At 39.7% G+C, this 22,092-nt stretch overlaps 2 protein-coding genes across 5 annotated transcripts; both read right to left on the reverse strand.

Annotated features, from left to right (window-relative positions):
• Positions 1-438: 438 nt before the first annotated feature.
• Positions 439-8,801, reverse strand: LOC146565430 (uncharacterized). Of its 3 annotated transcripts, none has more exons than XM_085288577.1 (8): positions 8,734-8,801; positions 7,470-7,703; positions 4,568-7,121; positions 4,138-4,166; positions 3,827-3,988; positions 3,672-3,738; positions 3,464-3,568; positions 439-2,184 (listed from the first exon to the last, which is right to left on the reverse strand). In XM_085288577.1, exons 2-8 carry the CDS (start codon positions 7,583-7,585, stop codon positions 1,342-1,344), a joined length of 3,876 nt encoding a protein of 1,291 aa, XP_085144703.1. In that variant the 5' UTR covers positions 7,586-7,703; positions 8,734-8,801; the 3' UTR covers positions 439-1,341. The 3 variants fall into 3 exon arrangements, with proteins under 3 accessions (XP_085144703.1, XP_085144701.1, XP_085144702.1); XM_085288575.1 differs by having other exon boundaries at positions 7,446-7,703; XM_085288576.1 differs by having other exon boundaries at positions 7,446-7,697; positions 8,734-8,800.
• A 3,353-nt stretch (positions 8,802-12,154) lies between these two features.
• On the reverse strand, positions 12,155-17,020 carry zfpl1 (zinc finger protein-like 1). 2 transcript variants are annotated; one of them, XM_085288579.1, is made up of 8 exons: positions 16,850-17,020; positions 15,503-15,620; positions 15,300-15,411; positions 14,938-15,131; positions 14,694-14,772; positions 14,390-14,575; positions 13,493-13,616; positions 12,155-13,402 (listed from the first exon to the last, which is right to left on the reverse strand). In XM_085288579.1, exons 2-8 carry the CDS (start codon positions 15,602-15,604, stop codon positions 13,216-13,218), a joined length of 984 nt encoding a protein of 327 aa, XP_085144705.1. In that variant the 5' UTR covers positions 15,605-15,620; positions 16,850-17,020; the 3' UTR covers positions 12,155-13,215. The 2 variants fall into 2 exon arrangements, with proteins under 2 accessions (XP_085144705.1, XP_085144704.1); XM_085288578.1 differs by having other exon boundaries at positions 15,503-15,617; positions 16,850-17,019.
• Between the last annotated feature and the right edge of the window lie 5,072 nt (positions 17,021-22,092).

Genomic DNA, 22,092 nt, shown 5'->3' on the forward strand with positions numbered 1-22,092 from the left:
CCAGTCCATTTACTTCTTTTTTTTTTTTTTTTTTGCTTTGCTCTGCTCTACCAATAACTACCGTACTGGTCCATGAAAAGCGCTATATAAATCCAATCCATTATTATTATTACTACAGCTATAGCCTGTACATGCTTATAGTTATAGTATATTCATAATATACCTTCATACCGTGTACATTGTAACATACCTATAATAGATCTATATTCTGTAATATATCTATATTATTGCTAAAGCACTTTCTGGATGGATGCAAACTGCATTCCGTTGCCTTGTACTTGTGACATGTACAATGACACTAAAGTTGAATTCTATTCTATTCTATTCTATTCACAGCTGAAACTGTGTCTCACTGTTTTGTTTTGGGTTTGTTTTTTTCATTTCAGTTAGATGTGACATGGACAGAGACACAACTGTAAAATCTGTTCATTTGCAAGCTTTTATTTTGGCAGGATATTGTAATATGAGGAAAACAGCAAACATAACATAATTTTCACATTTTAAAAGCTATAGCAATACCGTATTTATAAGTATATATATATATTATCAGTAGCATGTAAGGCAAGCCTATCATAATTAAATTGTACTATAAACTGAAAGGAAATCAGGTTCAATATAATCTTTTTAACTGTTTTAAATTGTGCTTGATGTTGTTTATAGCATTCAAGAGTATCTAACAGTAGCTAGCTATGTAAATAAGTATAACTTATATGATGACTTTTTAAAATTCTGCAATGATGAAAAAAGAAAAGGAACTGCAGTAATCAGCCACAACATTAAAACCACCTGCCTAACATTGTGTATGTCCTCCTTTAGCCACAAAACCACATTTGACCTGTCAGAGTATGAACTGTGGCTATTTTGTTGTTTCAGCAGTGGAACCTTTGGCTCATGTGGGCTCTGTGGTGGAGCCTTGGAGGCCCACCTGTCAGTGGTTTTGGCTGACCATTCTATTTGTATCTATGCAACAAAAATACACATTTACATTTTACAATGAATTAATCAGTTTATCTAAGCTGTACAGGATTTTCCAAGTAGTGGAAAATATATAGTATATAGTATAGTATAATATAGTATTCATCAACCAACAATCACTTTCAGCAAATGCCAGCTATAATAATTTAAAACTAGAAACTCATCGCTTTTATTGAATACACCAATTGGACAGTAGGAAAGTTTATCAAAGTAAATCCATAAAATCTACTTTTCAAATTCAGAAATTAAATTACATCAAACATCAAATTAATGTGGCTGAATCCATAAACCACTAAAACGAGCTTATTCATTAAACTTGCTACTACAGCTACATTAAATTAGGATTTTAGTGCAGTCATGTTACTGTCACAGCTTTGTTCGCTCTCCTTTCAGCACCTCATCTGGAATCCCTCCTATCCAGCCATGTACTTCAGCCCTGTCCTGCTCTCTTCCCTCTGTAGTGTAAGAATCACATATGAAGTGGTTTAGCATCCGCTCGGCTGACTGCAGGCTGGCCAAGCTGCTTTCTGCCTTTGACATACTGCTATCTATTGGCCTCCCAATAACCCTGTGGTTGCTTGTGTTCCAATGATGAATGATCTCATTATCTAAATCCTCAGTAGCTTCATTCCCTCGATGGCGGAGGTCCATCATGGCCTCTGTGCCTCTCAGCTCTTTTTGCATGTGATGGCATGCCAGAGGAATTTCCTCCAGGCTTGCTGACCGGATAAGAATGGCAGATCCATGATTTGGACTAGAGGACCTGTAACTTCCCTCACCTGTAATGTCATCAGAAAGATTCTTCATGCCAGAAGGGCGAGAACTAGTTTGTGGTGCAGGTAAATTGTCACTGTGGGAGGTGAACTGAAGATGAGGTATTTGCAGTGGGCGTGGAGAGTGTGGTCTGGGAATTTCCTCACTTCCTGACTCGCTGTCTCTGTCCAGGTCTGCTTCCCGGTGTCTCCAGGTCTGACCCCTGTTTGATCCTGTCAGTATAAGCCGTGGGGTCTCTTCTCCCACTTCAGACCAGTCAGATTCCTCCTCCTCTGGGACTGACCCTAGAGGTTGCTCCTGCCCAGCAGCTTTAACCTTTCCATAATTATCGTTGTCCATAAACTGAACTGGAGGGGGAGCGATTGGGAGAACCACCTGATTAATGGTATCATCTGACTGAAAATGATGGTTGTTTTTGTGTATTGCAGAAGTCACCTGAAATGAGAAGAGAAACTGATCAGTTCAATGGAATTTGGAAATAATAAATATGAAATATGATTGAAAGAAAAACAAAGGTTTTGTATGAACAAAATTATACTAATGCCGAGTACTACGCTGTCCTCTAAACTATTTAAGACATAGGAAAAACATATTTATACTTCATACTGTATGAAAAGACTAATATAGCCTGCATGTCATGTGGACTCTGAAACCTCAAATTTGACATTTTGGTCAATATCATCTTCACAGACATCAGAAATCACAAGGGATGAATGGATCCGACTGAGAAACCAACGACACTCCACATACATATGCATTTTGTCAATCACAAGCTAGAAACACCATAAATCATGTGGTTTGTCATCTATTTAACAAACTTACAACTAGAATATCAAATTATTATTGGGGTATTGAATTCAGGTATTTTTCCATAAACGGTAAATGGACTGATTCTTATATCTAGCGCTTTTCTACTCTCTCCGAGCACTCAAAGCTCTTTATACAGCTAATCCATTCACCCAATCACACCCATTCACCCAAGCACTTCTAAGCTTAAGCGCTAAGTATCTAACACTCGGATGGATATATCGGAGAGCAACATGGGGTTAGTATCTTGCCCAAGGATATTTGGCATGCAGAATGGAGCAGCCTGGAATTGAACCACCAACCTTCTGGTTAGTGGCTGAGACGCTCTGCCACCTGAGCAATAAGCCATTCCTGATATCAAGAGTGCTGCGGGCCTGCTTAAAAACCAAGAATTCCAGGGCTACCGAATCATAAATCTCACTCTAATCAAAATACAAGAAAGAGTGATGCATTTGAAAACTGTATTCAAAAAACATAAACTACACAGGCTGTTGGTTATAAATTGCTAATCCTACTCAGACACAAGTGTTTAGGCCAGTGTGTGACCCACTTGCCTCTGGGACACAAACTTCAATACCAGAGTGGTACATTTAGGTGAGAGTAATTATTAATATCACAAACTAACCCCCACCCCCTTGTTACCAGTTTAAAGTTATTTTTTATATAATGAAATACATTTATATAAATATCTAACTGTATGTGACTAGAAAGTAATTTCAAAATGAATTTATTTTATTACTGCAGCTCACTTGCAGCACCTAGAGATATTTTCCACACTGATCTAAACAATCAGATTTTTTTTTCTGCAACCTTAGCAGCCGCTACTTTGATATTTGCAAGGAATGCCAGAATTAAATGTTACTAATATTTTCCAGACCTAGAAATGAAAGAATGCCAAAGAGCTTACACTGAACACTTCGCCAGAGTTGCCAAATTTCACATTACCAAGCTGCTGTGTCAGCTCTGAAATACGACAGTTCAATCTTTGTCGTTCTTCTTCCATATTTTGAGTCTGAAACAGAAGGAAAATGGGGGAACAAGATGTAATAGCTCACATATATGTTTATAGTAATGGATGTCTTACATCAGATGTACAGCCATGCTTGCTTTCTCACCACTGAGTGAAGCTTTTGCTCCAGAACATTATTAGTCTGCTGTGTGGACGAGCAGTTATCATGTAGTCTGAAATAAGGCAGAGACAGACTTACTCAGCAAACATTATAACAGTTATCACTATTTGCAGTTAGTCTCTGGAAAAGGCATTCTTCACCTCTTAAACCTCTCTGTGAGGTTGCTGAGCTCTGTGCGTGTCCTCTGAAGTTCCGCCTCCAACAGCTTTTGGCTACTCATGAATTCCTCTCCCAAACACTCCATCCTCACAGCTGTCTTCAGCAAACTGTGGTGCAGACCTTCATTTTGTTCCTGTATTATCCTAAAATACAGACAGACAAAAGCAAGAGTTGTCAAGCTTTGATCCATTTATTTTTAAATCGTTGTTTTTCTTTTTAAATGAACAGTTCCATATTTTCTATGTTACACATCCAAATACCCAAACACCCAAATGAATAACATTGCACTTACATGATTCTACCCAGCTCCTCTTTCTTCTCCTGCGTTGAAGTAATAAATACATGAATTATTTTTTTTTTAAAAAGCATTCAACGGGTACTCTGTTAGGCCTAAAGTGAAAAATGAAATGAAATGAAAGATGAACACATAATATTCGTCTAGGATGTCAAATTGATTGCTATTATTTTGTATTTAGTAGCTAATCTATTGTTCTGTAACTAATCTATTGTTCTTTAACACGTGAACGTCATTTGCAGATCTATTGTCTGCCATGACGTGTAAGCTGTTGCCCAAATCAATATGAACGGAAATTAGATGAACATCATTACATAACCAGATAATAAAAAACATAAAACACAGGCAGCCATGTGATCCTGGTAGTTACTTGTGTGTATGCACATCATAATAGAAAACATTTTCAGTGAGTATAATAATGCCATACTTGTTGTAATGATGGGCCAATGAAACTTGTTCGTTCCTCTTCGTGGCTGCTGGGGTTGCTTGTTGTTGTCATGGAAGACTCTGGTTTAATGGAAAGAGGCTCCGTCTTCCTGTGTGCCAGTGGACTGCCAGCAGAATGCCCCTTCAAATGAGTGTGGTGGTCATCGTGGTCAAAATCATTGTTTCTTGAGTGGTGCTGGTTGGGATGCGATTCATGGTGGTGATGACCTGATCTGTAGTGGTCTCCATGTTGTACGCAATGGCCTGGATTGTGCTGGTCTCCATGATGCTGATGTTGATGAGATTCCCTATGTTGATCTTCATGGTGATGATGGCCTGAACTATCAACATCATCATGATGATGATCTAGACTGTGGTGGTCATGTTGATGGTGAATGTTCAAAATATGATGGTCACGGTGACGATAGTGATGCTCTGGACTGTGATGGTCTCCATGATGACGATGATGGTCTGAAAAGTGGTGGTCTCTATGATGATGGCGATGATGATCTTGACTGTGGCGGTCTCCATGATGATGATGGGGATGCCCCAGATTGCGGTGGTCTCCATGATGCTGATGCACTGGGCTGTGGTGGTCCCCATGATGAAGTTGGTGTTCTGGGCTATTGTGGTCCCCATGGTGATGGTGATGGTTTGGTCTGTGGTGGCCCCCATGGTGATGGTGATGGTCTTGGCTATGGTGATCTCCGTGATGATGGTGATGGTCTGGCTTGTGATGGTCCCCATGATGATGGTGATGGTCTGGACTATGGTGGTCTTTGTGATGATGGTGATGGTCTGGACTATGGTTGTCTCCATGGTGATGGTGGTGACCTTGGCTATGGTCTTCTTGGTGATGATGGTGATGGTCTGGACTATGGTGGTCTCTGTGATGATGTGGATGGTCTGGACTATGGTGGTCTCTGTGATGATGGTGATGGTCTGGACTATGGTTGTCTTTGTGATAATGGTGATGGTCTGGACTATGGTTGTCTCCATGGTGATGGTGATGGTCTGGACTATGGTCTTCTTGGTGATGATGGTGATGGTCTGGACTATGGTGGTCTCTGTGATGATGTGGGTGGTCTGGACTATGGTGGTCTCTGTGATGATGGTGATGGTCTGGACTATGGTGGTCTTTGTGATGATGGTGATGGTCTGGACTATCATGGTCTCCTTGGTGATGGCCTTGGCTATTGTGGTCTACATGATGATGGTGATGGTGATGAACATGACCGTATTGCTTGCCATGGTGGTGATGGTGTGCATTACTATGATGATGGGATGGGCTATAGGGTTCTCTATGTCGATGTTGCCCACGGTAATGGTGATGTGATGCAGAGTGGTGATCTTTGTTGTGGTAGGTATGGCTATGTGAATCTCCATGGGGATAAACAGGACTGTGGTCCTTTCTGTGATGATGGTGAGGACTTGGGCTATTTCCATGGTAATGATGATGGTGATGGTGACTAGAAGTCTCATGGTCTCCTTTGTGGTGGTTATGGTAGTGCTTAAAAGAATGGGAGTGACGCTCAGGAGATTGAGACCATGAGTGACGTCTTCTAAAACAGCTGAATTCTGTGCAGCTTTTTGGCCTATGATGCATGTGATGGGGTGACTCTTCAAAATAGCGACTTTCACCGTGGAAAGATTTAGACTGAGACAACTGCGAAGAGTGTGAATATTTGCTGGAGCTAATTGAGTCCGCACTGGTGGGCCGGCTTCTTTGCTTTCTAGGTTTGTCAGTCCTGCTGTCCGCCTTCCTGGATCTAAGAGAGGCCTGCCCTGGACTGCAGGGTCGTTGCGCATCTGTCACGCCAAGAGTGGTTAGCCTCATTGGGCTGAGCACCTGCCGAGTAATCTCATTAAGAAAAGCAGAGAACTTCATTTTTTCTTTCATTAAATTCTTCCTGGCTTCATTTTTCCTCTTCTCCGATTCATTTTCATCCTCATTTCCATGTCCTTTGTCTTTGGGTGTGGTGAGAGCCTCCATTGATTTGGCCTTGCGGAAACTTCCATCATTTTCAAAGCTTCTTGCAATTTTCTTAGGGCTTTTTGAGGTTCCCTTTTTGGGGCCACAACGAGAGGACTTGCTTTTCTCTTGTTTCTGTTTGCTGGGCAGCTCATTTAGATTAGCTGGTTTATTTATCAAAGGAGCCATATCATCTCCTTCATCAAAGTACTGGTGTTTTCCAGAGATATCGGTCCAGGATTGTGAATGCTGTGGCTTCCTGAAAGGATTGCTATCTGAAGTGTCACTTCTGCTGCTGTTCTCAGAAGACAGACTAGAAGAAGAGGAAGATGTTGTAGAAGAGGAAGAGAAAGAGGAAGGGGAGGAGGAAGAAGAAGAGGAGGACAAAGAGGAAGATGAGGATGTCGATGAAGATGAAGAGGATGAAGAGGATGAAGAAGAATGGCTTGAGGAACTTGAGGAAGTTTGTGAAAGAGAAACATGACGATGGTTTTGCTTGTGGTGGTAATGGTGAGATTCGGACTGATGTTGACGGTTGGTATGATGATCACTCAAAATGCTCTCCTCTGCTGTAGAATGAGTGCTATTTCAAAAAGAAAACATGGGTGTTAAAGGGCACAGTGTCTACAGTAAATTAATTCTGATACTTGGTTAGCCTAACTACCAACCAACCCCAGAGATTCATTCCCCCAAGACAATTTTAAGAAGAAACAAAAATTCTATTCTGATAGCATATGACGTGATTGGTGAAAAGGTTACTTCTCATCACTGATAATGGAAAAGACCTCACATGATTAATGTGAGGTCTAATTAATGTGTGATTAATTTTGTAAAAATAAAAACAAAATCTATATGAAATGCTTAAATAATTACTGTTAACATACAGTTAGAAAAAGGATGGACTTACTCATGACTATCGTTGCCATCTGACCTTTGTTTATTATTGTGACGCTGATGGCCTTGATTTTGATGGTGGTGCTTCACATGTGGACCTTTGGAGCCGGCTGGTCTTCTGTGCTTGTGCTCTTTTTCTTGATGATCACACATTTCTGCCTTGTGACTTATGATCTCCCTGGTGTTCTGATGAGGATGTACAGGTCTGAATTTTTTTCCATCAGCTGGCAATGCAATCAGGAGTCCTCAGAAACTTGCACAAACTCTGTTCCTGGGAAAATATTTGCTTTATTTACAACTTTACAATATAAATCCCTCTGCTTTGATCACATTATTACCTCTGCTAATATAAATGTGAAAGGTTTTTCAATGAATTGTGATAAAACATTGTAGGGGTGTAGAGTAGGATATGTCAGCAGTCCATTAAAATTTGGCTTACATCCACCAATTCTTCAAGGTCAATGTAATGATTTATTAGTCAAGAATTGACTAAAAACCTTATAACTTAGAAACAAAATTGTGGTGTTTATTGTACCATAGAAAGATTTAAAATATTATGTCACATTTAACCTCTAACCTTTGCTTCAATGTGATAATAATGATCTATTTAAACTATATTTCTTATTGTCATTGTTTGTACTGATAAGGTATTGGTATGTAGTGAATGATATATGAGGATTCTAAATATCACATTACTTTGGACCTCTGACTTCTTCAAGGCCAAATAAGGTAAAACTTTGATAAAACTTTCTCTTAGACTATGCTTAAAATTCTGTTGCCTTTGTTTGCGTTGGCAGAATAAAGGAAATGAAACTGGTATATGATGGGGATTCTTACATTACAGTTTGTATCCAAATGTCATGTCACATTTGACCTCCGACCTCACGTTTACATTTCACATCTGCCTGTCTTTGAAGTTGACCCCAAGAGAGTGAGCTGCCTTAGTGGAGGTTTGTGCTTTCAGTCTTGCTTATTTTTCTATCATATTCAAAGTGTGCATAATAACAGGAACACAGCAATACTTCATATTTGCATCTATAAAATCTGAGAATGCCTGTTATAATATACATTCAGTGATTACAAATTCATAGATCTATTCTAGATTACTGCAATCTAGATCCAGAATGAAAACAAATAACATAAACTTACTTAAACTTAATTTAAACTTAAAATTACAGCATTGACATCAGTGTCATTTCTCACATGTAATAAAAACCAACAGGTTTCGAGAGGATGAAAAACTGTTTCAGCTGCTTTTTTGTGACTAACTAAGCTGCCATAGAGACAAGAGCTGTACTCACAGTCTTCCACGGGCCCTGACGTTCACAGAAGCTTCCCTTGTGTGATGAGCCTTCTAATTGAACTGGGAGGCACATGTGAAGCACACACACTCCCATTTCAATTTATACTCCTGCACCGTCCAATGACAGAAAGGAAAGCTGCCACGAGCAGCTACTTTGAACTCTATTAAACTCTATTGAATACTCTGTATGACACCTTTTGAATTTAAAAATAACCAGCTGAATGAGGAATGTATTGGTCTGTGCATGTACAGTATAACTCCAAAATCAATACAAGCCACATGTACACATTTCTGCAGTGTACATAAAAAAAAAAGCCTGAAACATAAATTTTCACTGCAGTTTTCATTCACTTTCATTTTTTTTTTAATATTTCTGGATTTTTGTACAAGTTTTGTTCTGCTGAAGCTGCAAGACATCGAAGCAGCGCTGCATTATTTGAACTTTGTCTTCCTGTCTCAATATATCACCAAAGAAGTCTCAAAAATCACAAGAATCTATCTTTATTTTGGAAATGGCCTGAAGACACAGCGATAGAATGAAGCCTTAATGTCACTGATGTGAGCTGCTATGCCAGCCAAAAACACACAATGGCTTCCAGCATTCATTGCTCAGTGTGCACAGGGGCACGTACAGCTGGGCTCATCAAAAATAGGAACAGCAAAGGGAACAAAATGTGAGGTAAACTGTTTTTGAAGCGAGTCTGTATGACTGCAAGGCATGGTGGTGGGTGGGTATCAGATGTTATCTTCTTGTATCATACATTTCACAAAATGCTCTTTTTTGTCTGTTAATGTGTTAGAGATGGGGAAATGAAAATTCTTCTGTTAAAAAGGCCAAGCTAGCCTATAAAACTCACTCCAGATGTGAGAGTTCATTACAAAGACATTTTTACTGCCTACGATTGGCATCAGGAGTGCAGTGAAGTGCAGGAAAAGTGTGCAGCGTGTTAACATGAAAGTGTGGACGTATTGATCAGGATGTCCCTATTATGTCAGTGCAATGGACAATCTAATAACTCAGAGTTACTGAGAAATACATTGAACTCCGATAGAGTGACAAAAACCATTAGACTTCACAAAGCAGTCAAGCGGTTATGTTAAACCACCAAAGAAATTTTTCATGTATCGAGTAACATGTTGGAGAATACAATCAAAATATTCTGGTGTATACCACAGAGCTGTGATCCGCTTTGTAATTTTTGCAACATGTGCATGTTGATAACTGCTGGCAGGTCTCCCCTCATCAATGTAACCGTGGCTCAGAACCACAGAAAATCAATAGCATGCACAATGGAAAGCTGGGAGAGTCAGATAATGCTCATGCGCATTGGTGGATATTTATAACACTAATATCTGCACAGGACTCAATAAATCAGGATGTGGCAAAGTTACATCACGCAATAAGTCACTGCAGGCAGAAATGAATGCTGTACTCTCCACGCTAAAAGACTGTGACTGTCCTTTTTCAAATACATTTAATTATTATAGCTTTTAAGTAAACTTTTTATGCAGGGAAAATATGACTGTTGAATGGGTATCTTGCCCTATCATGTGATGCAGGTTCACTTGGTACATCACATGAACAATCCAAAGCATGCCTTAAGGTCACTTCCTGAATCTCAGATCATTTTAATAATAAACAAACAGAAGTAATAAAGAGACTTTAAATGTGGTACAGTTCCTGGTGCCAGGTGTGCTGGTCTGAGTGTAGCTTAGGAACACCAAGCAAGGGAAGGGCCAATCACAAGTGAGTCACACAGGTGATTGCTGCCAGCTGTAGGGCCTGCTTCCTGCCTGACTTCCAGATCTGACTAATACTTTTGCCAGATAAAATGAAATGACAGATATTTTATGAGTAGTTTTAATAATTGTAAAGCTTTACTGTTTCTGTATTGGTGTGTTTTGTATTTATTAATTCATACATTACTTTTAATTGTAGGCAGAAAATGAGCAGAGCACTGGCTGCCTTTTATTTAAGGATTGTTTTAGACGCCATTCACAGAACTGACTTGTTTAGTAATTCTAGTGGCTGTATTTAGTGTAGATTTTTAATTCCTTGTTTGCTTCTAGGACTGCAGCTGGTGGTTGCCTCCAGTCACGGGAGTTGTTGCCATACAAGGAATTCAATGACTTTTGCGGTCATATAATTTCTTTGTATGTTTGTATGTTTCTAATAAATGGCCAGTTGTGGTCTGTTAATTGAAGCTCCTGCATCCTATTGCCATTTTCACATGAATATTTCATTGTTATTCATTTCCACATTGGCATTTCCCCACCCAGCCGTCTCCGGGGTTTACAGAGGATGTTCTGAAAAAAAGGGAGAATATCCAGTGAGTGGCAGCTCTCAGTGTTGTTGCAATGTTGAGACAATGTTGTTGCCAGAACAAAATGCCCAGACTGCTTTAAGTTGATAGGAAGGCAACAGTAACTCAGATAACCATGCATTACAAAGTATGCAGAACAGCATCTCTGAATGGAGAGCACATTGAACCTTGTAGCAGATGGGCTACAGAAGACCACATCAGGTGACACTTCTTTCCGCTAACAAGAAGAAGAAACTGAAGCTACAATTTGCACAAGTTCACCAAAATTGGATAATAGAAGAGTGGAAAAACATAATAACAGCAATAATAAAAACATTGCCTATTCTAATGTCTTCTGCAACATTTACATGGTAGGGTGAGAATTTTGAAAAATGAAAGCATGGATCCATCCTGCCTTGTATCAACAGTTCAGGGTGATGGATTGTTTAAAGGTCACAGCCTGCATGAGTATTGTTGCTGACATGTCAGTGTCCTTTATGACCACAGTGTCCCCATGTCCTAATGGCTGCATTGTTGCTGATCTATGAAGTAAATATGAGCCAAATATCACAAAACCAGAGGAACGTAGTATTAGCAATGTGTTCCTAACAAAGTGGCCAGTGAGTGCGTGACGAGATGAGACTAAAAGGTTTAGTTAATATGATTCTGGATCTTTAAGCCCCAAATTGTAACTATTATGCTTTTGAGCACTGACTACTGTCATATGTACACAACTATTCAGGAAAACCCTGCATGAAGTATTTAATTAATAATAATACATTTTAAAACAGGGGAACTGGAAGTCTGTTCAGAGGCCAGACTCTGATCTTTAAGAGCAAAGTTAAACCAGCAGGGGGAGTTGAGTTAGAGTTGCTTGCAGTCACATGGTTTAGCACTGTGTATTCATCAGGCTTTGTCTACACCATGTAGGCCTGCCTGTATTTTTTTCCTAATGTATCAAGTCCAAGCATGCAGCTCCTTCAAAACATAATTCTAAAGCCCATGCATACTCCCTGTGGAAGAATTTAAAAAAAAAAGAAGAAAAAAAAGTATGATTTTAAATATATCCTGATTGAAAAACATGAAAACCTACTGAAATAAGATACAAACTCCAAAACCTTTCAAAGTCACCATTTATTAGAACAGATGTACTCTATATGTAGTGTTTTGTCACAGTGAGATACTGTAGAAGAGAAGACGCACTCCTGCAGGCTGTCTGCCTGCAGTTGTTTTTTCCTTTCTTCCTGCTCTTTGAAGGCTGGAGAAATCATCCAGAAATGTTGTCATTTATGTGGGATCTTATTTACTCTTAAAATCACTGGTCTGCATCGCCAGCAGTCAGCAGGAGGTTCATTAAAACTGGGCAATAAGATAATAAATACGTTTGATATACGACACTATAAAGTGCAATATAACATCCCCGCTGAAGCTATACAAGTGGCATTTCAAACATAGCTCACGCATGATTTTTGTTGCGCACAGCAGAAGAATACATCACCATAAAATAAAATAAAAAATACTGCCTTTCTGGAGCATTTCTATTTAATGGCCAGTCAAAAAAACATCAGGAAAAAATGTACACAAGGTATGTATGGAAAATCTAAAAGCAAAGCATTCAGTTTTCAGGAGTAATGCAGACACTTGTAAATAGTTGTGTATTATGTGTGGGGTACAACTCCAGTTATGAGGGCAACATTTTCTCAATGAGAGATTCACAACCCTCAAAAACAAACCTGTAACTGGAATCTGTTTACATCTGGGTAAAGGTGGCTTTTTTTTGTTACATTCTGGCATTTCTGCCAGCTTAAGATGTTCTTTCAACATCAACAGTGTTTAGTTTCTAGTAAACTTGAGGAAAAAGAAAAACAAAAAAGAGAAAATCAAATTATAGAGATCAGTGACAAATATTATACAAATACTGCCCCTCTTTATCAAAGCAACAGTTACCAAATCCTTTGCCAAAACACACCAAGCCTTGGTCACGTCCCCAGGTCCATGGCCCTGTGTAACAGAGAGAAATCAGGGATTGCCTCCACTATAAAGTACAGCCTCTTCCCAGTGGGTAAACAGCACCCTCTGGTGAGCTAACCCTATAATAGTAGTCCAGTTTCAGCTCTTTTTCTACACAGGCATACGTTGTGTAACGCATGAGAAAAAGAAGGGGTCACTGCATGTCATTAGTTTTTCCCCACACGGATGTTGGGGTTAAGAAGAGGATCTAAATTTGGGTCTGAGCCAGCCGACGCGCGTCCAAGTTTAGCCATGATGATTATCAACGTAAAGAATCCCAGAACTCCGACCAGCAGAAGCATGAAGACGCGCTGTTTCCAGGAAAGAGAGCTCCGCTTTCCACCAGTGCGGTTCCTGGAAAGATCACAAGAACATTCCCATATTATTTTCTGTCACAGCAAATAAAGAAGTCTCTGTCCCAAAATGCTGTCATATAATACTAACTTGAGTATTTGAGCAAACCAACTTAACGCTGGTCGCCGCCGATACTTGTCGTCATCAAAGTCGATCTGTGTCACAGAGCTGTGACCACCGTCCCGTGTGTCATAGACCTTTCTCGGTGATGACGCTGGAGGAAAGAAAAGGATCACGTCTCATCAAGAAAGGAAAACTGCTTTCATATTATATTTTGAGCTACTGAGTTCAATAAGGTTCTGGGCTCAAACCGATTAGCCAGCTAAGATCTTTTTATGTGGAATGTGCAGGTTCTCTCCAGGTACACTGGTGATTCTAAACCGGCTGTAGGTGGGAATGCGAGTGTGAATAGTTGGCTGTCTCTCTACTTTAGCGCTGCCATGGACTAGTGACCTGTTCAAGGTGTACCTGCTCATTTCACCCTGACAACCGACACAGGCTTCAGCTCCCCCCATGCAACCCTGAATTGGACAGCTGGAAGAAAATGGATGGATAGAGTTTTGACAGGAGAAATTTATGACACGTCCTCCAGCTGCTATCATGGCTGTCCCTGAGGACGCAGCACAGAGACGAATGGGGGAGAAATAACGGACAGGCATCTTGGCCCAATTTTGTAAATTTCAATTTCTTGGCCCAATTTAGGCATCAAGGTTGACGCACTGCTCCACAGCATCGTGGACTGTCACCACTAGAATCTTAATCATTGTCTGTACAAAGACATTTTAGGACAGCACTTGGGGAAACTTGGGGTTGAAGAGGTTGGGTATGGAAGTCAGATGGTGGTAAAAGGACTTATGTTTCATACCCTGAATGCATTTTGGCATTTATGAGAATGCTTATGAAAAGTTTAGCTTTGTTTGGCAAAAAAGGGTGGAAGGTCTAAGCAGAGAGTGGGAGCAGATTGGGAGGGCTTTCTGAGCACTGTACCTGTGTGTATTGTGATAGTGTCACCGGCGGTGCCAGTAGTAAAGTTGATCATAGAGTGCTCCTGCATGTTTGGATCCCCATTCTTATGAGGACCTCCAATGTCTCCCTGTTGTGGAGGTGAGATGTAATTAGATGGTGCGCTGCTGGTGTAAGAATGGCTGGGGTACATGTTGCTTTGTTCTTGTGCTGTAGAAACACACACAAAAAAAAAAGAGAGACAGCTGATCTGATCTGATGTTTGCTACTTTTATTACAAATGAAAACACTTCAAATAGAACGGAGAAGGAAACGGAGTAAGGCTTACAATCAAATGTTGACCAGTCTGCATAATCTGTGACATCATTAGATGCAGTCTCATCAAGGACCTGGACAGGCTCCTCAATCTGAGATAGTCAAACATCACTCGCTTCATTATCTCAGAGCATCACACGTGTAAACTTGATATTTAAATACAACCAGAAAATGCTAAGAATGGCTGTGTATGCTTTTTTACTTTATTGGTTTTCAGGATACAACGACGAAAGGGAGATTACACAACAACGACTTACCAGTGGCAGCCCCAAACCAGCTCTAGCCCAGTTAACAGATGACAACTGTTCCTTCAGCACATCAGCAACTGGGCTGGCCATGTTGGTAGGGGGGAAAACTGGACCCTGGCAGGTGGGACACTGGTATCCTGCTGGGGCCGTATGGAGGGGCAGTCGAGATGCCAGGTTATTAAGACATGCCCAGTGAAACACATCTGTGAGGGAAAAATAAAGTTTCACTTTGCAGAGATAGGATCAGAATCGTATTTATTTAAGCTATGAGCACAATTTTTTTTTTTTTTTTTTTTAAATATTCCATTAATCTTTGCTGTTCTGCTTACAATGAACTGCTGGAAAAGAAGGAAAAGAAACTTGAATCTCACCATAGCAGATTAGTCTGACAGTGTCCTGTGCAGCGAGCGGATTATTGCACAGAGTACAGTTGGGGTTGTAATCACTGTCCTGAAGCCATTGCAAATATGATTGCACAATACACTGAAGGAGAAAATGTTAAAAACAAAAAAGGTTACTGTGATGCTACAAGTTTTGCACAAATATGCGTGACACCATGCGTTCACCCACTAACCTTGTTGTGATTGGAGACAAGGCAATGCTCGCACACGTTCACACGGTGTTCGAAGCAGAATAAATTGGTCACTTTTCTCTTTGGACACTTGCAGAGACCCATGGCCACCTGCAATCTGCTGAGGACAAACAAGTAGTTTGTGTTGGACTCCAAAAAAAAAGCATGAGCTCAGACTGAGGATCACAATTGTCATTTTGTAACTTCAAGGCTATACTCCATTTTACTATGAGCAGAAGCTACAAACATGAAGCATGCCTGTAAAACATGAGACTTTTAAAGGCTCACATTTAATCTAGTTATCCTGAGGTCAGCTGCACTTTAAATACAGCTTAGAGACAAAAAATGACAGAACTTTATTTGTTGATGTTTTCCTGACAGGAAATGTTTGACAAAATTCCTGACATTGAGTGTAGAAATCCTCCTGAATAAAAAAAAAAAAGTAATAAGTCGGGTTTTAACTTATGTTGTGCTCAAGAAAATAAACCTATTCAACATCTGGCATGAAAAATATGTAATGGTTTTAATACAAATTTAATTTATAAAGAGCTAGCTTTGTCTGCTCTCTCAGTCACAAAGAGAAACATATATATTTGGTTTGAACCAAATATATTCCCCAAAGAATCTTTGTTTCCTCCTGGGATCAGGAGTTCCAAAGAACAGATCTTATGTTGATATGTTACAGTACTTCATACATAGTTCCATACAGAGTTACAAACGATGTTAGTATTGCAGGGGCTGAAGTAAACTTGACTTCAGCTTTTCTGAATTTAGAATTCTATTAAATATAAGTGACGTTTGCTGAGTGTTTTGCCCTAGCTAGGTGATAGTAAGTACAAAGGTTGAAGCATGGGTGGTCTTCATAACTACTTCGCTGATGTCATCCTGCTGTCATATCACAGTCAGCAAATGAACTGTCCCAAACAAACCTAACACTCTTTGGATATTATAACGCAGTTTAAAGGTTGGGGTTCTTCTGTCAACGTGCCACAATTTATATATGAGCAATATACCACTCAAACACGGCAACAGATGCTACTCATTGTATTTACTGTCAGTACTTTTCATTTCTTTATCTGTAATAGTTGCACGCAGTGTTTGGACGTGGGAACTTCCCATAAGTAATTCGGAAACCCAGCTGCTCAGCATCTACGTCTTTTTAGATATCAACTAACACGTCTTGACAGCTGTAACACCCGGCCACAGCTTAATTCTAACATTTAACTGAGCTAACAGCGGCTAGCTGCTAGCTCAACTGGAAGTTACCGGGTAAAGCAGCGTTAGCGAGCTAAACTAGCTAGCTGTTTGAGTTGACGAAGTTCAAATATAGACAATAATTACTGACGTTACCTATCAGACAGACATTAATCGAGTCGCTTTCGCTTTAGGTGATGTGGTACGCCTGTCATTTAAGCTTCCTTGCTGAATTCACATGGAAGGCGGCTCCAGAGGTTGTCATCAGTAAAACTGTTTCCTTCCTCCTTCTGTTTATGTGCCACGTCTCTTCCGCTTCTCTTTCTTCTTCGTGTGTTTTTGTAAACAAACCGATTGGCGTATACTGCCATCTGCTGCGTCGAAGCGCACAGGACTACCCTGTTAGAATGATTTGTAAAAAGCTGAATGTTGTCATATCGGTAATTAAATGTACTAAAGTGATAAGTATAAACCTTAGCATGAGCCATGCTTTGTTTTGTAAATCTGTTTCTAATCACAACCCTCTTTGGCGCTTATGCCAAACAGACATAAGTTACAGACCCTGGGCCAAATGTTGGCACTAGCCGACATGTTTTTTTCCTACTTCAAAAATTACTCATGATACAGAATACTTGGAGTATGGCATCTGAGATGTAGATTAAAAGCAGCGTTTTTCATGAAACGATAACACCATTATACCCCCCACCCAACCACCCAACCACACACACACACACACACACACACACACACACACACACACACACACACACACACCTCCCTTTTGTTTCTCTTTCCCCTTTTCTCCTAGTCTGCTCTCCAGGGGCTTGTGTCTGACTGATGAAATAAATTTGTCTTCCCTTTCTATTTTCATAATACTGACTGTACAATTAAACTAATTATATAATTCAATCAATCGATAGATAGATAGATAGATAGATAGATAGATAGATAGATAGATAGATAGATAGATAGATAGATAGATAGATAGATAGATAGATAGATAGATAGATAGATAGATAGATAGATAGATAGATAGATAGATAGATTTCCTGCATTTTCTATCAATTAGAAATCAGCTATAACGCCAGATAAAGACATTAACCTTTCATCATCAAACCAGGCTGCACAATATAGATTATCGCCCTATGTTTGTGCATGCATTTTTTGAATAGCTGATTAATGATTGTCTGTGCTCATTTACTCTTGTAGATCCCAGCGGTTTGAGCTTCAGTTTGGTTTAGTAATATATCATGAATGCAAATGGGAGTAAAGAAATACAGCAATAACAAACGTGCGTAGAATACTTGATCATTTCAGATGGACATCAGTTGCGAACAAAAAAAACAATAAAAGAAAAGAAAAATCAGAGCTTCTGCTTTAAAAAGTAAAGCGACTTCACATCTTCCACATTGGCCACCATGACGGATCTCAATCCTGCCCTGACAAGCAGCTTTTAAATGCATGGTAATGACATCCCTGCGGGCATGATGCTGCCTGCTCATGCATAATAATGACTTTTTGTCTTTACAGATGCATGTATGCTTGCGTGTGTAAATGGGCATGGATGTATTTGAGAATGAGGATACAAATTGTTTCCTTCACAGTTCACTGCACATGTGAATTGCCTGCAGAGGGAAGCGTTGAGAGTAAAATGAGAAAATGAAAAGTCAAAAATAAAACTCCCCCAAAACAAACACAATGTAAAAAATGTCAAGGAAAGAGACTGGCATGTGCTGTATAAGGCTCAAGCCGCTATTCCTCATAGAATTGAAATGTCTTTTTTCTTTAAATTCTCACTTACAACTTAAGTTCTTCTAATTAATTTTAGTGAAAGTGCATCAACAAGGAGATTAAAAAAGTGGAGCAGTTCACTCTCATCCACACACTTGTGTGTCTGGGTGGTTTTCTGAAGCAGCATTATTAAACAACTTTGGATACATGTGGGACTGTATCACCACGAGTGGCAAGCTGCATAATTCCTTCAAAATAAAAATATGAAAATGAGATTTAATGACTTTGTGCAAATGAGTATGGACTTGTAGTGCCCTTGCTGACAACCAGGGACGAGTATAAATCACTGACAGGGGGTATGAGGGCATGTGGAAAGGGCATTTGAAAAGATTGGAGCTATCAGATGGAAGGGAAATCTAAAGACAAATGACAGAGGCACTGGAGGACAAATCACCCCTGGAGCTGATGCAGCTCGGTCTGAAACAGCGAAAGAGCGTTTAGTTGGGCGAGGCTGGGGGACATTGATTGATCGAGTCTGGCAGTTATTGATCAGTTATCAGCCCTATCTTTGAGGGAAAGTGTTAAGACTCAGGCATAGCTTCTTTGATTTATCTGTGTCACTGTGAAGTTTTTGTGTTATTTTAAATATTTCTACATTTACATTACTAAAGAAATACTAATTAAGAAATCCAAACACCATTTAAATGAACAAATAGCTTTGTTTCAGCAGCGTGCATGGCAGGTTCAGGTCTGTAACATGGAAGAGAAGATTTAATCATCAGAGCTCGAGATTTGTCACAGTTTCTTGGACCCTAGACAACAATTTTCTGTACACCAAATTATGACTGAACTATAAATCTAACCTTAATTGTAAGTCTTGCAGCTGCACTGTGGAATAGAAACAAATCCACATATTAAAAATAAACTCTGTGTGTTCCTGCAGATAACACAGAGTTTTTTTTAGATTGTGAATAACACACTGTGTGGCCGATTGCACAGTGGTGCAGTGGTTAGCACTGTCACCTCACAGCAAAAAGGTCTTGGCTTCAAATCCACTGGTGGGCTGGAGCCTCTCTGTGTAGAGTTTTCATGTTTATCCCGAGCCTGCATGGCTCCGACTTCCTCCCACTGCTCAAAGACTTGCATGTTAGGTTAATTGCAGGTTCTGCACCGTCTGTAGGTGTGAGCGTGAATGGTTGTCTGTCTCTGTGTATTAGCCCCATAAATCTTGATCTTTCCAGGATGTACCCCACCTCTTGCCCTATCCTCCTGAGACCCAAGCCAATTTTTGTTTGTTGTTTGCAATGTTAATTTCTCTTCATTCAGTTGTATTTGATAAGTATAAAAACCAAGAATAAGTTTTAAAAAGTAATTTAAAAAATAAAAATGAACCAAAAGTAAAGACACTATGAGTATAAAACACTTTATTGAGCAGAATCAAGTACAGTTCTGTGCAAAAGTTTTGAGCCACCCCTCATTTCTTTATATTTTGCAAAGAAATGGAAAAATATGCAGCTATTTATTAAAGCATGTGAAAAGCACATATGGAAATGTAATATATATGATAAAAACAGAATTTGTACAATTCTAATGAACTTGAAAGTCAATATTTAATATGACCACTCTTCAACACAGTCTGAACTCTCTTAGGCAGCTTTCTTGTCATTTCTTTAAGTAGGCTTCAGGATGATTATTGAGCATGCATCAGGATACGAGGCTTCAGGAATACTTTTCCAGGCTTCTTGAGGGGAATTCAAAGCTCTTCTTTGGATGTTGGCTGCCTTTTGTTCTGTTCTCTGTCAGTATGATCCCACGCTGCTTCAGTAAAATTAAGGTCAGACCTCTGGGGAAGTCAGTCCATGACTAATAGTGTTCCAAAGTGTGTTTTTCTATTAAGGTATGTGTTTGGGTTCATTGTCATGCTGGAAAATTAGCCGTTCAGGCTTTGCAAACAGACACTTTTCAGATGGCATTGCATGGTGGATCAAAATAAAATGGCACTTTCCTACATTCATAATTCCATCAATTTGTTAAGATTCCCAGTTCCACTGGTTGAACTGCAGCCACAAACCAAGACAGTCTCCAACACGTTTTACAGATGACTGTACACACTCACTGCTGTACATCCAGTCTTCCTGTACAGTCCAGTTCTTGTGTAATTTGGCTACTTAAACTTCTTGACAGACACCCACATGCACCTTCCAGGTCTTTGCTTGATCTTTGTCATTTTGTTTCTTATGTGCATGACTTTCAGATACTGTTGATCTGCTGTAGATTAGTTATTTAGACCTGGCTCTCCCACTTTTGTCCTCAGATTTTGTTAAGGACACATTACACAACACGCTGAGATGTGCTAACTGCTGTACCTGTAGAACTATTGCTAAAGGCCACTATAAAACATTACAAGAATGTCTGAAGGAAAAAAAACTATAAAGAAATGAAAGGTGACTCAACACAATGCTGTAATCTTATGTAAAACCTTTTCCATTAGGAAACAATTTCCCACATGCTCTGTTTATGAAAGACATGCAAATGAAATCCTTCCAGTGATGTGAAGTTGGACATTCAGGATATTTAAAGGTAAATGTTTGTACATGTGAATATATGAATATGTTGTATAATAGATGATATAAACCACTGCAAACTACCATCCATTTGAAAACATAGATTTAAGCTTGTGAATAAAAAGAATGCAAACATTATTGGCTGAGCAAATTTAACTTTACTGAATTGAATTCAATTTTGTGTCAATGCGCCGTTGTTTTTGTTCCTCTTGAAGCATTCCAGCAAATCCAAAATAAAAACAATCCTGTTTACCCCATTTTTTGAGCTATATGTTTGCATTTCCCAATGCGATGTATCTGTTTGCATGTGCTTGTATTTTCTCTGTGTGCGCGTGATTAGTGAAAATGACGCAAAATCGAATCCATGGTCACATAATCACATCATCTAATTCAGAACATAATTACACTCTGGATACTGTTACTTTATCAGGACGGCAGCTCAGAAGCAAATCCATCAGGCTTTGCTCTGAATGAAATTGGACTGACTGATTGATTTATGTATGTCAAGTGAAGGGCAAAGAGATGGACACAAAGAAACCGCAGAGTGTGAGGGAGTGGGTCGGGGGAGGGGAGTCGCAGATATATGGATGAAGCACGGGCCCCTGATGAGGGAAGGAGAGGATTGAACCTGACAGAGACAAATGGAGTGTGAGAGACAAAGAAATTTAGACATATGCCTGCTGACCTTAAACCTTTTTTTCCCCCCAAACTAATCAATAAAGGGAAATGCATGTGTTTGAATGTGTGTGTGCTGTTTGGAGGGAGGGGATGGAGGTTCTGTCTGTGCTCTTCTCAATAAAGCAGCAGAGCGACAGTGACATTACTTCAACCCTGCCTGACTCTTCCCCGGCCCTTTAACCTTTGCACATGCCTCTATTTAATTTTGGACCCGGTAATCTTATAAAAGACGGAGAGGTCCCGAGCACTTAGACTGTTCTCATCACTGAGCTGAGTGAGGAAAGTAGGAAATGTAGAACATCACTACTGCAAAAATGACTCAGGCCAGGCGTGTAATGCATATACTAAGACTGCACAAATCCTTCCCATGTGTTTAATGCAGTTTAGCAAATAGAGCACTTTATTGAGCAAAATCATTGCAAAGAA

Source organism: Mchenga conophoros, linkage group LG10 (assembly GCF_057382185.1).
Source record: "Mchenga conophoros isolate Kocher_MC1m ecotype Shallow Benthic linkage group LG10, M_conophoros_male_GT1.1, whole genome shotgun sequence".
NCBI lineage: Eukaryota > Metazoa > Chordata > Actinopteri > Cichliformes > Cichlidae > Mchenga > Mchenga conophoros.

Excerpts from the sequence above, each read along its gene's own strand:
- LOC146565430 (XM_085288575.1), bottom strand. The coding sequence starts at position 7,585 with ATGTGTGATCATCAAGAAAAAGAGCACAAGCACAGAAGACCAGCCGGC. Across the intron at positions 7,122-7,445 it reads GATGGCAACGATAGTCATGA|CACTCATTCTACAGCAGAGG; the intron begins GTAAGTCCATCC and ends TTTTTGAAATAG. Across the intron at positions 3,569-3,671 it reads AGCAAAAGCTTCACTCAGTG|ACTCAAAATATGGAAGAAGA; the intron begins GTGAGAAAGCAA and ends CTTCTGTTTCAG.
- zfpl1 (XM_085288579.1), bottom strand. The coding sequence starts at position 15,604 with ATGGGTCTCTGCAAGTGTCCAAAGAGAAAAGTGACCAATTTATTCTGC. Across the intron at positions 15,412-15,502 it reads TTGTCTCCAATCACAACAAG|TGTATTGTGCAATCATATTT; the intron begins GTTAGTGGGTGA and ends TTTCTCCTTCAG. Across the intron at positions 14,576-14,693 it reads AGACTGGTCAACATTTGATT|CACAAGAACAAAGCAACATG; the intron begins GTAAGCCTTACT and ends GTGTTTCTACAG.